The 24,177-nt window shown below is 35.0% G+C and overlaps 1 protein-coding gene across 1 annotated transcript in view; it reads right to left on the bottom strand.

Annotated features, from left to right (window-relative positions):
• The window catches only part of AKAP9 (A-kinase anchoring protein 9), a 123,421-nt gene that overhangs the window by 53,108 nt on the left and 46,136 nt on the right, over positions 1-24,177 (bottom strand). The window contains 15 exon segments of the mRNA XM_086614890.1: positions 453-556; positions 1,100-1,240; positions 3,221-3,445; positions 4,405-4,776; positions 7,062-7,154; positions 8,002-8,098; positions 10,427-10,625; positions 11,052-11,157; positions 13,092-13,213; positions 13,653-13,788; positions 15,432-15,511; positions 16,297-16,510; positions 18,110-20,557; positions 21,318-21,515; positions 22,482-22,637. Coding sequence (XP_086471016.1) covers positions 453-556; positions 1,100-1,240; positions 3,221-3,445; positions 4,405-4,776; positions 7,062-7,154; positions 8,002-8,098; positions 10,427-10,625; positions 11,052-11,157; positions 13,092-13,213; positions 13,653-13,788; positions 15,432-15,511; positions 16,297-16,510; positions 18,110-20,557; positions 21,318-21,515; positions 22,482-22,637 — 4,691 coding nt within the window.

Below are 24,177 nucleotides of genomic sequence, written 5' to 3'. Positions count from 1 at the left end.
ATGTATATTTGCCTGTTATCATTATAAACTTACTCTGTTCTCCAAGTGACAAAAAGATTGTTCCTCTATGCAGAGTAAAAAGTTACAGAATAGTCAAAAGGTATTATCTAATACAACAATTATATTAATACAAACATTCCATACACATGCATACAATATGTATACAAATACATGTGTTAGATTATGTATATGATTCTATACGTGTGTAATGCGAAAGACATTAAATAGGCTAAGGTTTGTCTCATCCTCTATGCCATTACATTGTTAGGCTTTATGAAAAACAAGACGTTGTTTAATTTAAAGTATGTAAACTTAGAAATATGGTTACCTAGAATAAAAAAAATGCCATTATCATCAGTCAGAATAAAGCTTACAAATATTACTAATTTAACAACAAGAACATAATTCTCAAAATTTTTCAAAAATAATTTTGTCGTAACAGTTCTAAGTACCTTTCTTTAGAAAGAAGAGATGAAGGTGTTTCATCAGACTTTCTTCCTCCATCTTCATCCTCAAAGATCTGCTCTCTCACACCGTTTTTGTTTTCATTTTCACTCTGAGTAAGTTTTTCCAGAGGGAGAGAAGACAAAAAAGGACAGAAATCCCGTCATGTCAGAATCAACATATTCTTCTTATACACAGTAGAGTATGAAATTTAAAAGCTAAATTAGTTGTGATTTGTTAATAAAACTGCATCAAATTACAAATCAATAAATACCCTTCCTATGTGGAAAAATTAACTAAAACTTCAGTAAAAACAAAGCAGGAAATCCAAGGTAGGGCGTATGAGAAAGAACTTTGTTATGCTGATTAAAAAGTCCTTTTACTTTGTTGGTGTTGCTATAGCAATATGAAAATGTGTGTTTACCTGAGCAAATGGCTAAATAATCCCCACCTTCGTGCTGTTAAACTAGCTTCTGCTTACCTGAAGTAAAAAAACTACATCTACCAGTATCACCTCTTGATTCTTAAACTTGCTCTGTTCAAGCAATATCCAACATCTTTCAGGAAATATATTACACAAAAAGAGTAGTAGTAAAAAGGAATCTTACTGGTTTTACATGCCACAGCTGCCAAGAAAGTCAAAGTCCATATTTACCTCTGTTTGTGTGCTGTTGTTTTGTAGCTCACAAAACAGCCTCTCTTTTCCGAGTTCGGAATGTTGTTTTAATGATTCCAGTTCTTCTAAAAGCATTCTCTCTCTCTCTGCAACCAGGCTGTCATTCTCCATTGAGACATGCTAAGAAAGAAGTGTTATAGAGGCAAACACAATTTTTTAAGCTTCTGAGCATTAGTGAGTCTTGTCACTTCTAATTTTTTACGTATTTTGCACAATGAAATTTCAGTCCACTTCTTTAAATGGTTATAAAGACATTGAATGCTTTCTAGAATAGAATACAGCTAATAAATACTTTTGGTATCTTACACTTTCAAGATCTTCATACACTTTGTATGCTCTTTATGAAACAGTGGTCACAATGCAAACTGGAAGATTAATTTCTAAACATTACATGCTATGGTACGTGTTTTGCACAGGAATAGAGATGAAAATAAGTTCTTTTTATAAAATGCCTACATAAATTCTCTTTTAGAAGAGCTACAAGTGTTCATGGCTTAAACACAATATGTACGTTCCTCTGTGTTTCTTATGGATATACATCCTTCGCATTAAAAACTGAAGAAACGCCAGCAGCATAAGTTCTACTTAATGTTTTTCACCAGTTTCAGGAATTTGAACCCCTGACAGAAGATGGAGTTGCAAACTGATAGAGAGGCAAAAGGAGAAAGGATGTATACATTGAAAGGAAATATTATCAGGATAAATGATAGAAAGATACCTACAAAGCAGCTAGTAGAAACAGACACCTTATATTGCTGGAAAAGACACCTAGCATACAAGTGAATGGCTCTCTAGACTCCCTAGCTCCTTGAGCTCAAACATAAACAGAACAGAACTGGTTTAGATAAGGTCTGAAGGAACCTAAAGCTTCACTCCACAGTGAAATTAAAGAATTTCAGAATTCACTGAGTACTCTTTCCACGTGCATTTCTGTAATGTTACATTGTTGAAAATAAATCAGAGTAAGACAAATTCTTCTCGATTCTGTTTACTTTGTCTTTTTCAAGGGAAGGAATCCTTGAAGACAAGTCTATAAATGACATTTTTGAAGACTTAATTATTAAGATAAATCAGTGAGTTTAATCAGCATACATACTATAGGCTTTGAATAGATGCAGAGTGACAGCAAGTTAAGTTTAGAAAGGCAAAGAAACAGTGGTGTTTCCCACCAAAACCCATAGATTTTGTTTCATTGTAACAGCCAGTAAGGACTTAATCTGCCATGATTAAAAAAAAAAAAAGAAAAAGCCAAAACACATTGTTGCAGAAAGCTGCAGATACTGTTGAAGTTTGGACCTCAAGTGGGTATGAGGAAAACCGAATAATTCTATAGTATTTCAAGCCATGGAGGCTTCATTGATGTCAATGGGTGCCATCCTGCGTCCTGCGCAGGGCCAAGTATCTAGAAGGTGGTACGGTCTACAATGCCTCTGCAATGCATCTCACTCACTCTTCTGGCTGCTGTGCAGCACTGCATGTTCTCTCCAGGTTTACAGAAGTCTAAATTGATCCATCACTGACTGAGCTTTGATGAATGAAATATGCCTTTTATACATGCATGTATATATGTTCATATATATGTATATATACATATATATGAACATATATATATACACACATATATATGTATATATGTTCATTTTACAGCCTACAAGTACTTGAGAAGGGATGGTGGGGAGGTAGGGGAGGGACTCTTTACATTAGTGATGGGTGATAGAACAAGAGGAAATGGGTATAAGCTTAGTCAGGGAGATTCAGGTTGGATGTTAGAAAGAATTTCTTCTCTGAAAGGGTTGTCAGCCACTGGAATAGGCTGCCCAGGAGGTGGTTGAGTCCCCATCCCTTGACATGTTTAAGAAAAGGGTGGATGCACTGCTTAGGGACATGGTTTAATGGGGGATTAGGGACGGATGGACTGGATGATCTCTAAGGTCTTTTCCAACCTAGAAATTCTATGATTCTATATACACACACACACAAATGTGCATATGTGTGTGTGTGTGTGCATGCATATAGTAAATATGTGTGTGTGTGTATCTCAAACATAAATCTGCCTGGTCATGTCTCTTTGTTAACTCATTGAGTCAAAATCTGTATTACCTCAGCTAATTGCACTTTAAGACTCTCAAGTTCTGCTAAGAGTTGCTCTTGGTTTTCTTTCTGACGTTCCATTTGCCGCATGTGCCCTTGTCTCAATAATTCTGTTGCCTGCTGATGCTCCTGATACTGCCGTACTAGCTCCTGTCGCATGTCTTCCAAACGTTCCTCATACAACAACAGCTGACTTGATGTTTGTGTGTCTGATGCCATCATCTCACTGTAGTGCTGAAATAAGGGAACTGTTTTAGCATTTTATGTTCAATGACAATTTCTGGTAAATATTTAAATGAATTTTAGAAAATACTTTCACAATTAAAGTAGCTATCATGAAAGCATTATCTTGTTGCCTGCTTCTTGGAAATTCCAGGCTTAAAATTATTCTCCATTTAAAAGACAATTTTTTTAAAATAACTGTGAACAGTGTTAACTCTTATGCTCTTCAGCTGGTTGGGATCTGAACAGAAAACGCAGTGGCAGCCATACATGTTTGTGAGTGTGCGTGTGAACAACATCAGAATTTGAGATTACAGTTATCATCCAAGCAGGAATATTACAGTTTATTCACTATCAAGATAATACAAGATCAGAATATTTAACTGTTGCACAAATTTGAAAGTGTTATTTTTGCTCCAACTAGTACCAAATTTAACTAAAGAAATAGGATGAAATTGTGGAGTCAAAATCTATAACTACTTTTTACCATATTTATTCCACACTTTACCCCTCGCTTCATGTTTGTGAAACGCTAAATATGTATTTTACATATTACTTTTATGATTTTTGTGTTCAGCTGAAATCCTTTATCACAAGGGACTCAAACTCTTTAAAAATAATGTTTAATTTGCTCCTTCCTAGCTTACAAAAACTCTTTACACAATTTATTGCCTGCAATACAGTTTTATCCATGAAATGGAATAATCTATTTTCATGTAATGTGTTATTTTCCTTTCCTCATAGCATAGCATAATGCTATGATAAGTAGAACATAGGAAAGAAAGGTAGATAATTTAGGTCTAAAGTTGCCACCCTTTTGAAAGGGAAATATTTAAACAGAATTTTCATCTTCATTTCTTTCTTTGCAATTTTCTCATTGAAAAGAACCGTAAATCCATTGGAAAGATTATTCAGATACGTTGCTACTGGTGCTACATACTGCCTTTTTTTTTTTTCTTCCCCACACTTACCTGTGTTTCTTCTGCTGTAAGCTCTTTGACATGTGAAAAAAGTTCTTCAGAAATCACTGATGCATGTGTGGTCTGTCCTACTATGCAACCAGGCCTGCTATTAGAATGAAGCTGTTCTGCAAGTGAATTCATCTCACCAGACTCTTCACTGAGTTCCTTGCAAAGTGATTTCAACCCTTCTTCATGCTTATTGTCTTTCTCTGTTGCTTTTCTAAGAGGGATGTCAACCTCTTCTTCACTACATTGTTCTTTATCTTCAAAATGCATTCCCTGTTGATGTACAATCTGTGTTTGTGTTTCTTCTTCCTTCTGCCTAGTGATTCTTGACAATTCAGTCTGTTTGGCAAAGGCTACGCTCATTGACACAATTACCTGAATAAATAAGAAAGATCTGTTTTAGTTTAAACTTCGCAGCATCTCCTATTGCTGAAGAAATCTCATTGCTGACCATCAATAATATAAATAAAACTACTAAAAGTTCTGAACTATGATTTTATTTTTTTTTTACAGAGGAAAATGGAAAGGTAAAAACACAGACATCTTTCCAATCTCATCAGCAGTCATGTCTTCAAATACAGACATTTTGTATTTAAGGTATTTTAATAAATTATGATGCTACTTTAAATTAAAATATATTATTAAGCACCAAAATATCTTGCTCTTCACAAAAAGATTCTGTAAGTGACTTTTAAAAGTTCTGGCATATTACCGTAATGCAGTTGTGTTAAGCTTCCTCTATCTAACCAAGCATTCTTTGTAAATATTTCACTGACATGGAATTTTGGGCTGTATAAAGATAGCAGCGCCACGTGTTTGATACTCAGCACAGGAATTTTATTTGATCAGAAATAAACTTCTACTGGAATTATATAGCTGCAGTTGCAGTTACAACAGGCTGTTAACTTTCATATTGCTAAGTATTTCCTTCTAATACAAATAAACCCCTTTTCCAATCATGTGAGCAGCTCTTTTCTAGGTTTAGAATACAGCTATTTGTAGCATAAGCTACAAAAATGTGAAAAATTTAGTGTAATAAACACAGAAGTGTTACATTTGAAAAGAAAAACCTAACTCTCCTTTCCAGAAAATATGAGCTTATCTTTTGAACTTAAATTGCCTTTAACAAGCACAAGGTCCCGCACCTGGGTCAGGGCAACCTCCAGTATCAATACAGACTTTGGGATGAAGGGATTGAGAGCAGCCCTGGAGAGAAGGACTTGGGAGTACTGCTGAACGAAAAGCTGGACATGAACTGGCAATGTGCACTCGCAGGCCAGAATGTCAATCATATCCTGGGCTGCATCAAAAGCAGCCTGGCCAGCAGGTCGAGGGAGGTGATTCTGCCCCTCTACTCTGCTCTCGTGAGACCTCACCTGGAATACTGTGTCCAGCTCTGGGGTCCCCCCCAACGTAGGAAGGACATGGACCTGTTGGAGCGGGTCCAAAGGAGGACAACAAAAATGATCAGAGGGATGGAACACCAATCCTATCAGGAAAGGCTGAGAGAATTGGGGCTGTCCAGCCTGGAGAAGAGAAGGCTCCAGGGAGACCTTTATGCAGCCTTTCAGTACTTAAAGGGGGCTTCTAAGAAAGAGGGGGATGGAGTTTTTAGTAGGGTGTGTACCCCAGAGACAGGGTAGATGCCCCATCCCTGGAAACATTCAAGGTCAGGTTGGATGGGGGTCGCACAACCTGATCTAGTTGAAGATGTCCCTGCTTGTTGCAGGAGGGGTTAGACTAGATGACCTTTAAAGGTCCCTTCCAACTCAATTCTATGATTAACAAAACACTCGCCAATCATGTACTTTGCTTTCCCATTAAGAAGGGTTTTCTTGGCAGCAGATGAAAGAAATGGAACTTCTACTCCAGAAACATGGAATACTTAAATTAATGTCATGACCGAGTGCTGGTTATAACATTCTCCTTAACTTTGACTGCAAACCTTTTTAAGACGTATTCCTTTATTTTTTCTGATTTTTAATTTATGTTAATTTGATTTTTATTTATGCCGTGACATAATGAAAGTAGAGATAATTTTTCATTCTGCAAAGAAGTGAAAATATTTTTGGAAGCCAAAAAGTAAGTAAACCCACAAACAATATAATATACTTTACCTATAAAATCTTAATTTTACTTCTCATGTTTTAGAGAAAGTCACCAGATCGAACTAAAAACTATGCAGTTTACACGATATATTAAAATGCACAATAAAATATGATCAGAAAATAGTGTGAAACTGTTAAGTGTAGAATCTTTTGAACTGATCAGCTGTTAATCCTACAGTAGCAAGAAATCCACTTTCTAAGCCTCTGGATTTTCAAGTAATTTTCAAGTAATTTTTCAAGCCTCTGGAGTGTCAAGTAATGTTGCATGTTGCCTATTTTCTTTGAAGTTTTAAAGCAGAACACCCACACACAAAAATTATGAGTTAGGAATAGGACAAACAACTACAAAAAAAACCACAAAATGTTTCACTTTTTTTTTTTTTTTTTTTAAGACTTTCCCATTCAGAATCAGAACAAAACAATTCCTTGTAAATAAATCAAACAAAAGTTAGCATACAGTATTGCAACTCTCTGAATCGTCAGAAATGGCGATTAATGATAAAAATTACAGTATTTTTAAAATGTTTTAAAGTAAGAAAATAAAAATAATACCTTTGCTATTTCTTCTTCTAATCTTTCTTGGTACTGTTTTTCTAGCAACTGAACAACATCCAGATCATTCTGCATTTCAATTTCACTAGCAAGCTGTAAGAAAACCATGAAATTTCAGATCATGTATTTGTATTTTCATTGCATTAATTTTAAGTGTTTCAATCTGACAGAGATTTTTTCCCTCAATTAGGTTATCTTCATTTCATGCAAATCACCTAATTTTGTACCACAACATAAAAGAACTGGGTAAAAGACTTCGCCTTGTTTCCACTTAAAAATTAATGTTAAAAGTTGAGTTTGCAACAACTCTTCTTCCAGCACTATTTAAATTGTCAAATGCAGAGAAAACAGGTGAGAAAGCAGAGGATCACAGTACAAAACAACATCACTATTTTTCAAAATGCAGAATTTTTAAGCCAGGTTTTCAGCAGTACTAGAGGAGGAATGTATGAAGTCTTTGCCATTTGCATTTGGTTTCTACAATCTTTGGGATTACTTTTTCAAATTTCTTCTAAACTGAGCAGCCTATACTTCAAAAGTACTAGGATTTCACTTAATTTGCTCTTCTTTCATAGCTAGTGTTTATAGAAAAGTCACAATATTTTAAAGACTCCTGAAGAAGTCCCACAATTTGAACACTAACTTTTTTCCACTTTAGTAAGAAGCAGACGAACCCAAACGTCTTGCTTCAGAGAAGAAATAAAAAAAACCCAGAAAATGAAATTTTAACCCAGGACAAATAAAGCAAGTTTTATTGCTCATAATTTCCAGAAATGTTTTTCAGCAAAATTTAAATATTTTTCCTCTAACATGGACTTTCAGCATAGTATTAAGATGACAATTACTGTAATGCATCCTAATATTAGTTCATATTTAAATTTCACCTTAGAACCCACAGCATCTACATTGTATTATAGCTGTCAACTGAGTTATACGATACCTCGAGTGCTTCATCTGTTCTTTGCTGATGGAGATTTTCAGTGCACTTCACTTTCCTGCAGACTTCTTTTAGTTTTATTTGTGAATCTGTGGATACACTAAACATGGCGAAAGAAGCAGAGGGGTGAAATGAAAAAATAAGCAGTAGTTCAATATACATTATTCTTCATCTATTCAAATATGCATTCTATGCATATACATCACATCCACTTAAAGACTAGTAAGTGTAAATATTTTCTTCAAAACACACATTTTCCCATGCCGTTAATTTCATACATTTAACTTTGTAATTCACCCACCTTCCAAACCCTAGCTTTTCCTCTCAATGTAACAAATCTTAACGTCACTTTTGCCAAGGACTTCACAAACCACTAACTTTTGAAGCTACTTGAGAAGGGTTTATGCTCAATAACTATACACAATCAGATGAAAACAAAAGTAGCTGTTTGAGTCATAAGAATATAAGAGAAACCAGAACGGCTATGTGTATGAAGCCATAAAAGCACCTAGAAAACGGTTGTATTTATTTTAATTCTTTTAAATCCATGCTTAAAAACAGATGCACTGCTTTCTTTCTTGTGTTAGATAGGTGAGGCATACACATGAAAATAGCGAGAAATCTAGTATGACTCATTTTATATTTAGGTAACAACATGCTGAAATATATTGAGAGACTGTCCTTTCCAACAGAACTGCTCTATATATTCAGAGTGCTAAAGAACCAAAATAACACCACACACCACCAAAACTCTAGCTCCCCTTTCGCTACATATTGAAAAAGACTTAAAAGAAACACACTGCGCCAAAAGGATAAGATATAGTATCAAACTACCTAAAAAAATAAAATCCCCACCAGTATTTGTGATCTGCTACCACAAAGAAATAAACACCTTGCTAAAAGACAGGTTACGAAATAGATTAAGTTAGAAGGTAAGTTCATTGTCTATGAGACTTACAATCTTAACTACACTAGGGTTTTACTTAGACCGTGAAGCTTTTCTTTTGCTCTGGTTTAGTTAATCCTGAAATAAGAGTCCAGAACATTAAACTGTTTGGTTTTGTTTTTGTTTTTTAAATAAAATTAAAAAGTAAGTGATTAAAAAGCCATACAGTCCCTTAAAACTGCGCTCAGGCTAATAAGAGTGTATTGGTTCTACAAGAGATAGTGGAAAACAATGATATAAAACTGCAGCCTCAATCTCACAGATGCATAAACGTTGACAGAACTGTGACCTCTTACTCACCTCAAAACAAGTATATAAAAGTATTAATTTGTATGAGGAAAAAATCTGTTTATTTTACTTGCCACTTCCAAGACTAGAAATGTATCTTACGGAATGAAAGGAAAACTGTTTAAAAGTTAGAAAAACACAGATGGCTGAGAAAAGGTAGTGATCAAATGATAAAGAAAAATAGCTGTTTGGATTCTGATGGGTCATGGTTGAAGGAAAAAACTTTTATCTTCATTCCTCTCAACTTCTAAGGACTTATCCTACTACAGTCCTTTTGCTTTTTATGACTACTGTGGTATATGAAACATTTAACAATTTCTATAAGCATGTAGACAATTTTTCCCCCTTCTTACCAGCATCTCCTACTGCCACTGAGTCTACTGATTTCCCTTTTACAGTTGGGCACTGGTCTGACAGTTGTCTCTCACAGAAAGGAGATTCAGATAAAAGAAAAATGCAGAGAAATTGAGTGGATTTGTAGTATAGTAAATGAAACAAAAGGAAGGAATACGAGGTTCAAAAATGGAAGAACAGGAAACCAGAGATGACACTGAAAAGGGCACAATCAAAAGCACCCTCCTTGAACACATCCAAGGAGACAGTGACAGAATCAGGGAACAGAAGAAGGTCCGCAGTTGTCAGGATCCCCTAGGACACCTGCACCTCTTTCAGGTTTCAATGGCCACAATGGTCAGGGCCAGGAGGAGGCTGATGAGTATGTCCCACAGCCCAATACTTGGTGAAAGCCAGAAAGTGTTTCTGTCACAACCTTTTTTGCTACATATAATTCTAGAAAATCAATTTCATGCAACTATGCTACACCTCGCGTCTTTAGACGTAAAGTATGTTGCCTGGAGTTTCGAGAGTTAAAAGTGGTCTGTTGTTTGAAGTTTTGAAATTACTGCTAAAAAGTTCTTATGCATGAAATGACATTTACATGTTATTCCAATTATAAAATCTTCCTCTATTAATTGTAAAAATGTAATAAATTCTAAATGCTGCACTATTTAGTTTGCAATGTTTATGTCATTTCTTTGTAACACTCAACAACTCTTGAAGGAACAAAACAACATAAGAGTAATGCGTTCATACAGAATTTCTCAAATTTTGAAGTAAAACATGTAGCTTTACATGAATGGTTAGTTGAAATGCTTCTTTCTGCAAAGTCATAAGCATTGAAGAACCAATTAATACCTTGTGTGGTCAGAGGATACCCCAGCACTCTGAAGCTTATCCTGGAGATGGACAATCTCTGTAGTGTACCTCTCTTCACTTTCTTTCAGCTGCTGTTGGAAATAGGATCGAAGGTGTTCCAGTTCTTGACTATGCTGTTCTTCAAGTTGTGTTTTAAGGTCCCCTATCTCCTTCGAACAGTATTCTTGAATCGTAGGATCTATATGTAGTTTATTTGAAGGCAGAGCGGAATAAATTACATTAACTCTCTCCCAAATTATTAGCAGTGGACTGAACAATTATTGTAGTTAAAAATTTCTTCTGATATCTTATCAATTACCTTTCCAGAGCAAGTTACTATAACTTAATCTTCCATTTTGCAAAACTATATTCGGTATGGGTAATGGAACTTTAACTTCAGAAAATTGAAAAATACTAAACCAAAACTGTTTCACAGAATGTAATTCCAAAATATTTTAGAGACTTAAGAAAATCAGAGTATCATACTGCAAAATCAGTAAAAAATCTCTTATGTGTCTCAAGCTGTAATAAGCTCTTAAATAAGATAAAATTTAAAGCCATTGTACTCTCTCTCTCTCTCCCTCTGAATATACATACACTGAAAACAGCATATGCATCTTTTTACCCATTAGACCCTGTAAAGGGGTCTGCAGACATTCTTTTCTTGTTTCCAGATGGCTAGATTCCTCTTCTTTCCTCCTTTCTGAAGGAGACAGACACGGTTCTTTGACCTAAAATATAATTAAGTAAATACAAATGACAATAATTTGTCTAGCAATAATGCAAAAATATTAACTGCAATTATAAAGGTATAAGAGAGGTTAGCAGCAACTGCATATGATAGTGTAACCCATGTAACAACATGTTTCATTTTACTGTCTGAATGATCAGGTATACGTTCACAGTTAGTTGATTAGCCTAAGCAGAACATCCACTGTAAATCTCAAATTCCTCTCTCTAGATATAAACTGTTAAGTCATAATTCCTCTGACTCCAGGAGCACTACACTTCCTCTCCAAGAAAATAATAATCTCCTCAGGCCCAAGATGCAGTTTTCACATACAAATTTTTTTGTATGCATATATCCATCCATCGATACATGTGACCCGCAACCATCTCTAGATATAATTGGTTAGTGCACTCTATTTAATACACAGAAGTATTTAACTGCAAATTTACTGATAAAATTTGTCTTTAGGAATCCCAGGCCCCTGACATGAGTTTAAAGGTCTGGAGCAAGGAAGATAACCTTGGTGGAGGAGGATCAGGTTAGGGAAACTGTACATGAACAATTTGGTGGTGTCTGATGGGATACACCAAGGAGTGCTGAGGGAGCTGGAGCAAGGCCATTCTCAATTAGCTTTCAAAGGTCACAGTGACTGAGGGAGGTTTCTGAGAACTACATAAGAGCACTCCCACCTTCAAGAAGAGAAAGAAGGAAGACCTGAGGAACTACAGGCTCACTTTGATCTCTGGGAAGGTGACGGAGCAAATATCTTGGAAACCATGTCCAAACACATGAAGCTGAGAAGGAACTCCATTTGGCAGCAGTAAATACGGATTTATGAAAGGGAAATCATGCCTGACCAACCTTTCGACACCACCTCCCGTTACATGCCCATAGACAAACTAAAGAAGGATGGGGATGGTGAGGTTGACTGAAAACTGACTGAACTGCTGGGCACAAAAGGCTGCGATCAGCCCAGTTGGAAGCCAGTAACTAGTGGTATACCTAATGAGTCAATACCAGAGCTAATACTGTTCAACCTTTTCATTAATGCCTTGGATAACAGGACAAGAGTGCACCATCAGCAGGTTTGCAGACTGTACAAAATTGTGAGGAGTGGTTGATACATCAGGTGATTGTGCTGCTGTTCCAAAAGACCTCAATAGGGCAGAAAAACGGGCTGAGAGGAGTCTCATGAAGTTCAACAAAAGCAAAGGCTAAGTCCTGCAACCTAGAGAGGAATAGCCCTGTGCACCAGTACATGCAGAGGACTGATCGGCTGGAAAGCAACTCTGCAGAAAAGGACCTGGGGACCTTGGTGGGCACCAAGTTGAACAGGAACCATCAATGTGGTATTATGACACAAGTCCAATAGCCTCTTGGGCTGCATTAGGAAGAGTGTTTGCCATTAGGCTGAGGAAGGTGATCCTCTCTACTCAACACTGATGAGACATCTGCAGTGCTGGGTTCAGTGCTGCATTCCCAAATAAGAGAGAAATGGACATACTAGCATGAGCCCAGCAGAGGGCCACGAAGGAGATGGCGGGCTTGGAACATTTGTCTTACAAGAAGAGGCCAAGAGAGCTGCGAAGATGTAATGAGAAGACAAGGTTGCCCACCAGGCTTGTGGAGTCTCCATCCTTGCAGACTTTTAAAATTCACTGGACACTGTACTGGGCAACCTCCTCTACCCGACCCTGTTTTGTGCACCGGGCTGGACTAGTTAAACTCCAGAGGTGCTTTCTAACCTCAGCCATTCCAAGATTCTGTGACATGGATAACAGCTCTCTCCGTTTTACCATATCATTGCCTTGCTCTGCCGCTCAACCAGGATACATGAACACAATTTCAAACACATTATTTGCTCATCCAGAAAGAATTCATGCAACAGAAAAAAAAATCAAATGTTCATATACTCGTATGCTATAAAAAGTTTACCTGTTTACAATCCTTCATGAGCTGGGTTTGAAGTGCTTTCAGCCTACTATATTCTTCCATTATCTTGTGTAGAAGTGCATCCATACGTTCTTGCACAGCTAAATTACACAGATAACCAGAGCCTTCTAAAAAAAAATAATCAAACATTCTAGCATAAATTTTAATACGGTGAATTGTTCTCAAGTTCTTCACTGAAGCATTATCTGCTAAACACTACATATTACTGAAACAAGCGAGGTCCCTTACAAATTTTGGATGCATTTTTATATAGCATTGATATACATGATTTTTTTTTTTTTGGGTAGAGCTGTTAGCTTCTTCTACAAAAAGAGGATAAAAACAAAGTAAAACACTTTTTTCACCAAATTCCACTATAATGAAAACAGCACAAGAAAGTACTCATAATAAAAAATAAAAGTGGCTCAAAATAGTGAGGAAATCTCTAAAGCAGCTATTTAGGCACATTAATTAGCACCTGAACAACTAAAGGCATAATTGCCAGTCTGAAATACTTGAAGTCAGCATTGGTTTTTAACCAGCATGATAGTACAATGCCATTACCTTGAGCTTGACCTCTGTGTATTGGTAATTCTAGATTCAGTTTTTCTTTCACATCAGGTCTACAGAAAATTTCCTGTTCCCCATCACCAACTTCTACAGCAACTGAAGAATGTTCATTCTGTTTGTCACACAAAATCTGCACAACAAATGAAACAAAGAAAAAAAAGTGAAGACTCTTTTAATTAATTTATCAATCACAATTCACAAAGAAAACCAAAAAAAAAAAAATGGTGGCAGGAAAGTAGTATTTTGTAAGTATTATGTTCTGTGGAAATGATGGCATAGATGTTCTGTTGTGTCAGAAGAATCTAGACAATCTTTAAAACCCCTTATAAAAGAAACAGGCATGGAAAGACTTTTCAGCTAAACATAAATACATATATTTTGGAATCGTTATTTAATTTGGAACTGCCAAGTATTAAAATCTTGCAGAGGAAGGCCGCCTTTTTAAATGCTGAAAGTAAATTTACATTGTAAATGTCTCATCCTTATAAAGAGCAATTTTACTCAGAAGGATTCCCCATGGCAGAAATTGGTATCTTTTTAGAGATAACAACTCATCTTGTTCCTAAGTATTGAACAAATAAGGGGATGGCATAAAAGAACTCAAGCAAATAATAAACAGAATGCCTCATGTTTGTTGGTGCCAGTGGAATAGCTGCCATACTTACAATGAGTAGTCAAACAGAAGATTTATCCATTCTGAAGATAAGTCATACTTAAATAGAAACTGCCGGCTCAGAGCACACAATGGGATTCTTTATATAAAGATTTTGGACTCAACAGACAGCAAATTCAACTTACAAAAGTAAAATCATAATTTCTCCAAAAGCTCAACATGGAATCATATAGACTGGCAGTATTCTTCCCAGTTGTGAAACAACTAAAGCCCAAAGACTCTCATCAGCTACTGCTTTCTGTGAGCTATCGTTGAGTCTTGCTTAATCTCTCCTATGTTGGCTCTCAGGCAAAAAAGTTCTGCTATGCACTTTTTTGAGAAAGTGTTGAAAAAAGTCCAGCAAAGAAGAAAAAACCAAACAAACATCAAAACCAACCATTTGAAGCATTTAAGATCGGAAAACCATGGTTTATAATGAATGACTAAAGTAGCTTACTTTATCCGGAAATAAGTTTAATAAGTAACTTGATTGCTGGCCAAAAAGTACCTGTAAGGGCCATTGATCACTAGTACTCTACAACACAAGATATGGTAAAACAGTATTATTGGTGGCTGATACTAGAATACAGACCAAAAATAAGCTTCGATTTTTGACTGTAATATTTAGTTACTGAAGAAAACATAGACAGCAATTTTGTTGGATCCTTAGACACTCCTAAGTCTTTGAAAGATACGCTGCAGCTGGGAAAGAAATTACTGCATTAACACAGATATACGAGTGACGTCCTGTGCGTCAGTATGTGCGTGACATCAGATCGCTGTTAAATCAAAACCATAGAGCCAGCCACATACAGAAAGGGAAAAAATACTTCTGAACTAGCAGATATAAGAAGAACATTAGATAGAAGATTTAAGACTAGGTATAAGACAGAAGAATCATCTGGACAAGGACATGAAACAGCTTAGAAAAAAAAGACAAAACCCTTGCAATATTAATTTTGAAGGCTGGGTTCAGCAGTCTCTATTGTGAGATCAATACAAAGGGAAAAGTTGCAAAGAAAACCTGTTAAAAATTATGTACAAAAATATGATAACTCACTGTACACGTAATTTTTCATTTTCAAAATTTCCATTTTAAAACCCTTTTTGTTAAGTCTTACCTGAGCAATCCTAGAACATTCCTCAGTTACAGCTTCATTCAGTTTTTCTATAAGTCTTTGTGTAGATTTGACTTCATTATCTATGAATACAAATTATTCATATTATTTTTAAACACTAGATGCCAAAAAACTTTTCAAAGCCCTAATTTCCTGCCTCAGTGAGGTTGCCTCCTCAGCTCTTAAAAAGGCATAGCTTTTCTTTTTCCCCTCTTTCTTGTTCCGTCACACAGACGGATTCAGTTATTATAGTAGAACTGCATGTTCAAGAGAAGTGGTTTTGTGTGTTAGTGACCTCTAGAAAGATTAAACTTTATAGAAACATACTGGAGGGCAAATAACTTATGCCAAAAAAATTACAAAAAGGCAAATCATAGGATGACAGAAAAAGCAGGGATAGAAAGCCATCATGATAACATAAAAGTTCACCCAGGCAAAAAGTAGTAGCAAAGAAGCTTACTTAATGTGGGCAGGGAGTCAGTGCAGGAATTCAAAGAACCGAGAACGAAACAAGCCCAAAAATATTTTGCTGATGCCTTTACTTATTAATCCAATAAGGAATAAAACGTTACAGGTTAACCTATTATATAGTTTTTTACAATTAACTGACTTAATACAAATAGCAAAACATGAGTTGTAATACTTCCTATTCCTTCTTTTTTTTATATTACTACTTTTTTTTGTCTTTTTAAAGAGTAATATACTCAATAATAGACTACTTGTAATGAGTAAACAATTTGGTACAAAAAACCACCTCAAAATATTCTATAAAAACATTTTATTGGACAGCTACGTGAATAAACTCGTTTTCCTTTAAAAACTTTTTTTCATATCAAGAGCTCCACTTGCATAATTGTGGTCAAGTTACCTGCTTGTTGAATTTTCAAGGTCTGGAGCTCCAGCTGATGCATTTTTTTAAGATCATTCATCTCTTGAAGATGACTGTGTACAAGCTCCTCTTTCAGACTGCAAAGTGCACTCTCTTTTTCTGCCTTCAGGTACTCACGAACCTGATCTACGTGAGCTGAATAAACCAGGGACAGGCAAATACGCTGTGCTTCCATCTGTAGCTGTAAATCAGTCTTTGAATAAAACCACACATTTTACAAAGAGTGAGAAACAAGAAAACAAAAAAAATTCCTGCCTTTGTAAATTACTGAAATAAATAATGTGTTGAATGGAATGCTGCACATATGGTATACATTAGGTAAATTTAAATATACATAGTTTGAAAAATTGAATTGTAACAAACAGTATGACACTTCTTCAACTTAAAATAAAACTGAACTAAAACCCAACACAACTCAATACATTTAAATTCCTATTTTGCAGCAACAAAATCCCAACGAACTTTACCCCAATGAAATAAAAGAAATATCACTACCAACACAGTAAGTTAAGAAAGTTAAATCTAAATACAGGAAAAAGACTGTATTATTAGCAAATCTTAAAAAATATTGATTTCCATGCTTGTAGTTCTAGTCTGCACTTTTAAGAACATTACTGCTGAAGCAGAAACGTGTTTAGGATATGCCAATACTGAGCTATTCAGAGTCCAAGTTTTAAAACGTTTCTAGACACCTCATGGATATAATGATCTTTTAGTTGTATGGCAGGAAATTGCAAGATCCTTTCCATAGCCTCATAAAAAAAATAAAATATTGCATTATACAGCTGTAGCTCTGCTTTATAATCTCACAACTGTTTCCAATGGGGCTTTGCTTGTGATTTTATTTCTTAGGAAATGAATGAACTACAATACAACATAAAAATAATAAACAACAATAAAAAATTGGGCAGTGGTGGTATTAGTTCACCGTTAGGTGGATTTTTAGAACACGAAAAAAACCCAATCCAATAAAACAGCGGAAGACCGGTTAACATCTATTTCTACAGAAAACTTAGTTGCATAACTTCTTGCAGCATGATATTCAACTTCATCATTGTATATAAATTTAAAGTCGGATTTATGATTCCAGCACCTAATTAAATACTGGTAATTCAATACTTAGCTATTTTTATTGGCAAATAACAATCCTTTTCATACTACCTGCAATACATTTACAATACCAAAAAATATACGCAAGATTCCTCCCGCAAAACAGAGATTGGTTAGAATCACACAATATGCGTAACTTCTCTATCGTCACACATTTCACATCCAGATACATTTCTTACAGAAGTGATAACAGTGTCTACACAAAAATTTTGATAATGGAAGAACAGTATTCACAAGTTTGATAAAAGATGACTCAAGAATTCAAGAGTTTCATTATCTCTTTATATTGTTTGAATGAGTACTTAGAGAAATGAAAAGCTAATCAGAGATCAAAAAAATTAAGTCCTGAATAAGTTTTCACCTCAAGTAAGTTAAATGCTGTACCAAAGTGTGAAGTGCTCTAGATGTCTTCTCCTTATCTTTTAAGGAGATTTAATTTGCTATTGATTTAACTAAATGTAAGGGAAGAGTATTTCTTTCACTGAAACATAGCATCCTCACACACATTGACTATGGTTTTCATTCTGGTCATTCATGTAACCACTTTCAACCGTTGGCCACAGTGCCACACACATGCACCTGTATTTCAAAGCAGCTAACAGGGAAAATATGAATTTCCAAGAGCAGGCTCCTACAAATTTTCATAGGTAAATTATTTTCTATACTGCTTTATGTAACATACCTGTTCTGATTTTAAGGCATCCACTTGCTGCTGAAGATTATTATTTTCACTCTGCGTAAAGGCTATTAACGATGTTTCATCTGTCAGCCTGTCTGTCATCCCATGCAAATGTTCTACAAGAGACTGCTGTTCTGGTTTCAAGATTTGCTCAACTTCCTTTCTTTCTGTTACTTCATGACTGATATCTTTATCTGAACCTAGTTTTCCTCTTGCATTTATTCCTTTATCAACTTTATTCCTTGAACGAGGCGTTTTATTTCTATTGTCAGATGCTGGAGCAACAGTCTTTAGAGTTTTTCCTTTAGAGCATTTTGGTTTAGGGTCATTACTACTATTATGTCCTCTCTGAGCACGGCTAATAACGACTTCTAGTTCTTTACATCTTGCTAGGACTTGTTCTTTCTCATCTTTTAAGGATTTCACTTTTTCATTTAAATTACAAATTTCACTATGCTTTGAGTTCAACTGTTCAGAGAGATCGGAAAGTCTCAGGGATAATTCCAGTTTCTCACGCTGGGTAACCTCAAGCTTTTCCATAAGTTCTGTCGCATCTTTCTCAACAACTTCTCCAGCCTCAAATGTGTCTGCCCTGGACACCTTAATTTCTTTACTTCCTTCAAAATCAGAAGTTGTAGTTTTAAATAAAACTGGCCTATTGCTTTGTAAGTGGTGAAGTTTTTCATTCAAAGCTTTCAGTTTGCTTTTATATTCAGCTTCCTGCTTATTCATGTTCTCTTCTAACTCAGTTTTTGCCTTCAGAAGACTTGCACATTCTTTCTGCAGCTCTTTATAATTAGCTTCAAGTTTTTTCTCAGTAAATGAAAAGGCACTCTTCTGCCTTTCAGTATCCTCTTGGAGTTGATCGTTTTGGTTTTTAAGTTGCTCATTTTCAGTAATAAGCTTTTCTATTCTTTTTTGCAAGTCCAAAATTTCTGACTTAGAGCTAATGCTGTTGTTAAAAATGACGTTTTCTTCAGAGCTTACCAACATTCTTTTTACTTTCTCTTCCAGAATTTTGTTTTCCCCCTTAAGAAGGTTATTTTGTGTTTCAAGTTCTGAACATTTTCTTTGAAGGCTATCTTCTCTCTCCCTCATTTGTTCCTGCATCAACTCAGTTTTAAGTTGCAGCTCTTGAATTTCTTGTTCAAGAGTACCTTTTTCTTTTTCCTCTTGCCTAAGTACTTCAATCTCCTTCTGCAGCTCATGGATTTGAAGTGTCATTTCCTCAGATTCAGAATTTACGATAGACTGCTGTAAATCTTTAAGGTTTGAAATCTCTAATATCAACTGATTTTGCTTTGTGATTAAGTTGTCCTTTTCGTATTGCATGGCTTCTATCCTTCGACTCATTTCATTTTGTACCTCATCTAACTGCTGTTTATGGTGCATATTCAAGTTATCTTTAAGGCTTTCCATGTTCAACATGTGCTCTTTTTCTAAGTCTTCTTTAAGTCTGGAAAGTTCCTCCTCATGACTAAACAGAAGCTTTGTTCTCAGTCTCTCTAATTCTGCTTCTTGAGACTCTGCCATTCTGTCCAAAACTGCATCCTTCTCCCTTTCTAGCATTTCAAGTTTTATTTTGTAATTTGTGACTTCTGCCTCATGTTTTAATTCCAGTTCCTTCCTAAATTCAGACTCAGAAGTCAGCTGAGTTTTTAAATCTTCAATCACAACCTGGTACTTTTCAGCTTCATTTAATCTACACTCCATATCCACAATAGTTTGTTTCGCTCTTTGAACCTGCTCTCTTGAAAAATTCAGTTCCTGGAAAAGATCTTCAATTTTAGCTTGCTGAAGAGAATTCTCTGCTGAAATGACTTCCATCTGTTGTGACAATTCTTGCTTTATTTTTTCCCTTTCATTATCAGCATCCTGCAATTTCACATTCAATTCATTAATTTCGATATTCATTAAATGCATTTGATCTTTATTAACTTTCTCATCCAAACATAGACTTGAAATTTTCTCCAATTCTACTTTTTGTTGCAAAAGACGTTGCTCTATTTCCATTGCATGTTGCTTAATTAATTCTTGCTTCATTTGCACAATCTGCTGGCCATGCACTTCATCTAATTCAGCCTGAAGTTGTGCCAGTCTCCTTTGTGTTTCTAATTCCATTCTTTGCACCATGTCAGCTTCAGACTGGCTGTCTTTGTAACATCGTTTCTGCAGTTCTTCCACAGTTCCCATTAACTGTTTTATTTCATCAGAACATTGTCTTTCTTTCTGTTTATAGGTGGTAAGCTCAACTTTCATATTACTTATCTCCTGGTCCTTTAGTGAAATCTGTTCTTTCAATTCGTCAAGTAATTTACTGACATCTGATAATTTTTCCTTAAGCTGAAATGAATTTTTTTCTTCTTCTCCAAGTTTTGCTTCCAGCTGTTCAACTAATGCTTCTTTTTCTTGTAGTTTACTCAAATCATCTTCCTCATTTTTGTGCTTTTCCTTTAAAAATGAGCAAAAACATGTTCTTATTTTTAGATCATTATCCGAACATTTATAGACTTAGCTATTTAAACACAATGCCTTTCTTTAGAAGGCTAGTGATAATTTACAAAAACGAAATATAAATTATTGTTGGCCATATTTGGAGGTTTTCTGTACCTTTGGAAGAAGTGACAATCCCGTCCCTGGCATGCCCATCCTGCAAAAAAATCACCTCCATTTTTTCCAGTTGTGCTCTGATACTTCAAAAAAATATTTTGTGCAATCTAATGAAAACCTCCTCTCTCATCACTTTTAATGACATTTAATTTTTTTTAGGTACATTTAATTTTTTTTAGGTACTTTTAAGATGTTTTCCATGACAGGTAATTAAAAAAAGGTACATGAATAAAAGAACTCATTCTTTCCTCAAAATAGAACAGATTGTTCAAGCAAGTTATTTTAAATTTTTATTCCTAACAAAATAATGTCATTTAATGGAGGTATTCTAATATACAGTATAGTTTCATAGTTTGTTGTAAATATTCCTACAATTTTTAAAAAACGTGATACATAATACTGACATAAACATTTCAATTTTAAATTATACACATATTACATGTTACTTAACAGAAGCAGTCTTAAAAACTTAAAATCTTTGTACGCATTATATGCGGCACACTCACAATCTGTGCTTTGGTCCTTAAATTTCAAAGGAACTACAAAATCCTAAAAATAAAAAAGAGATTAGGAAAAGAGATCTTTCTAATAAGGAACGTACCATTTCATATGTTGTGATTTTGTCTTGAAGATGTGTAATTTGCACTTCAAATTCTTTATTCTTTTTTTGATAATTCTTCAGCAGACATTCTTGTTCTTCTAGCTGTTGCTGATGCGAAAGTATCTGTTGCTTGGCTTGCAACAAATCAGCAGCTGTGCAACTATGGCTGGTATTCCTTAGGGCTTCACTTGCCTGCAACTTGAATGTTAAAAAAATAAAACCTGATATTATCAAGTTTTTCAGAAACAGCTTGCACTACAGAAAGAGTGATCTTGACTTTCTTCTTCCACATCACAAGACCAAAGACTATCGCAAAATTCTATAAGTTCTTTTAGGAGGAACTGAAATATACTTATTTTCTTAGGATGGCAAAACAATAAAAAATATTTATTATTAAATTGCTTTATAGTGAGCTAGCACAGGATAGCAGTGTCTCAGAAACATTTTTAAGTAGTAAAATGAACTATTCGTCATTTCTGTCCTCAAAAATCACATTTTCAATAATAAAAGCTCAGGCTTCAGAGTATAATCCATCTGAAGCTCAAAAAAGCTATATAAAATACTTAAAGAGCACAAAATACTATAATAGTCAACTGCAACACTATAAACTGTAGTCATGTAGATTAACAAGAGTGTCCATGGCACCAGTGCTTTTCAGAATCACAGAATCAGAACAAGTGCTTCTCTGAAACTTAAGTGTTATTTAAATTATCTTCTAATAACACCACAAGAGGCAGGTTTTACCCAAAAATATAGGAGGGACTGGAGCATGAAACAGTGTCCCACTAGAGTTGATGGCTGGCTGCTTTGATTTCAAAGGGAACAGGATAGATTTCAGCCCAAAGCTCTGGGAACTAATTACACAAGTGTTTTTCCCTAAGATAACTACAATCATCCAGTACTGATCAGAAGCTATCACCACATAATAGGGAAGAAAACAGACTAATCTTTATTATTTTATAGTGAATTAGTACCAAAAACCAGGTACTATAATGATAACAGTAGGATTGGTAAAGTGATTGCTTATCTATACTAAGAGATCAATTCTTCAAAAATACACACAAAAAAAACCCCTGTGTTTCTGCAGGAAGTGGCCATCTATGGACCCTCCAAAGCAACACCAATTTTTGAACCTAGATAAATACTGGTAGCACTGTAACTTACATGCTGAAACTGAATTTGCAGTTTTTGACTTTGTTCCGTAAGCTCTAAGAACTCCCTCATAGTTTCATCCTTTTCTTTCCGTGCCTGCTGTAGGTTAGTAGTGAGCTGAGTGATAATGTCATCTCTTTTTTTGATAGCAGCTTCAAATTCTTGCAGCTACAAAAGATAAAATTAAAGCTATTAGCGCACATCAAAGCCACAGACAAAAAAAAAATAATAGCTTATTCCAGTTAAGTAGGAATATATCATCCCTAACCTCTCAATTTAAAAGATGTCACACGGACCTACTGGAACATTTATGTTTTCACACACTCTATTTGTAAAAACGTCAGAAATAGATTTTTTTCCTCTCTCTATAAAATACATTTATCAAAGAACAAAATCTGAAACTTTAAGAATGTTAATTAGTTAAATATATAAATTGCTTTTAAACTAAGAAGTGGGGCCACATAAATAAACCATCATAAATGAAGTCAGTGTATCTATTTCTAGTGTTTCAGCAATTTTGTACAACTATTCATGCCCACGCACTTTTCCCACAATAAATGCAAATTATATCTCTCATTGAAAGTGCAATAAATTGCATTAATCGTATAAAAACATATAATAGATAGCATGCAGTATCCTATATTGTGAACCCAGAGAAATTATTCAGAACTACATGAGAAAATCAGCTCAAGCTGTAAAACTGATACAGTGTATTTAACAGATGAATCTTTTCTAATTTGCAGTGTTGAAGAAATGATAAAAGTATAGGAAAAAAATCCTTTGCAAGTGTTTTATTTTTTGTAGGATTCCACTCAGGCTGCCATACATTCTACAGTATTAATTGGGACTGTTTTCACGTGCAATTATATAAATAGATATGTTACTCGCTTTAAAGTCACTTCATCAATTTGAACTCATTCAAGGCTAGTGGAAGCTTCATCTCTACATACTGCAAATTTCATAAACCATCAGTCACCTTCTGTAATTGTTTTGTTTTCAACGCTCCTAAAAAGAAGCCTCTCCAGGTTATACACTGAGTCTTGAAGTAAAATTACAATGCTTCCAGACAAAGCTTACTGATTTAGAGGACAGGGACGTTATTCAGTGGGACAGGAAAAACAGAAGTCCCTTAAACAAGTCAAACAATGCAAAGAATTTGAGGAAATTCTTTCCAAGTTCTTTTCAGAACACTGCACTGAACTCCTACTTGAAAAGCTTGGATCTAGTGGAAATACTAGATGACCGTTAGAGAAAATTAGGAAGAGATCAGACACTCAAGTGTGTCATACCGTTCCTTTTGCATCTGTTCAATGAAATTCAATAACTAAATTTATCTGTTCCAATCCACACAGTTATACGGTAATTTTCAACTTTTTCTATTCAATCTTTTTCTTTAACAAACAGTCAGAACTAAAGGACACAACGTATCTTCCACACTCCCCTTTTACAATTCTTTTGTTTCTTCTGAAAAATAAACCATATGCATTTCTTAACTGAGATATTATGCACTGTACCACTATCATACAAAAATATGCTGCAACTATTAAAATATTATTGTACCACAGCCTGTTTTGTTTCAGTATATTTTAATTTATTTTAAAAATAGTAATCATAGTCATTTAAAAAATGCAAACATTTTCACTTTCACCTTTTTCAGGAAAAACTAACAGTAGTCACAATTGTGAGAAACTAAAATTAGGCTTATGTT

Source organism: Tauraco erythrolophus, chromosome 7 (genome assembly GCF_009769465.1).
Source record: "Tauraco erythrolophus isolate bTauEry1 chromosome 7, bTauEry1.pri, whole genome shotgun sequence".
Lineage (NCBI taxonomy): Eukaryota > Metazoa > Chordata > Aves > Musophagiformes > Musophagidae > Tauraco > Tauraco erythrolophus.
The sequence above is the reverse complement of the archived record's forward strand: the minus strand, read 5'-3'. Positions and strand labels throughout refer to the sequence as shown.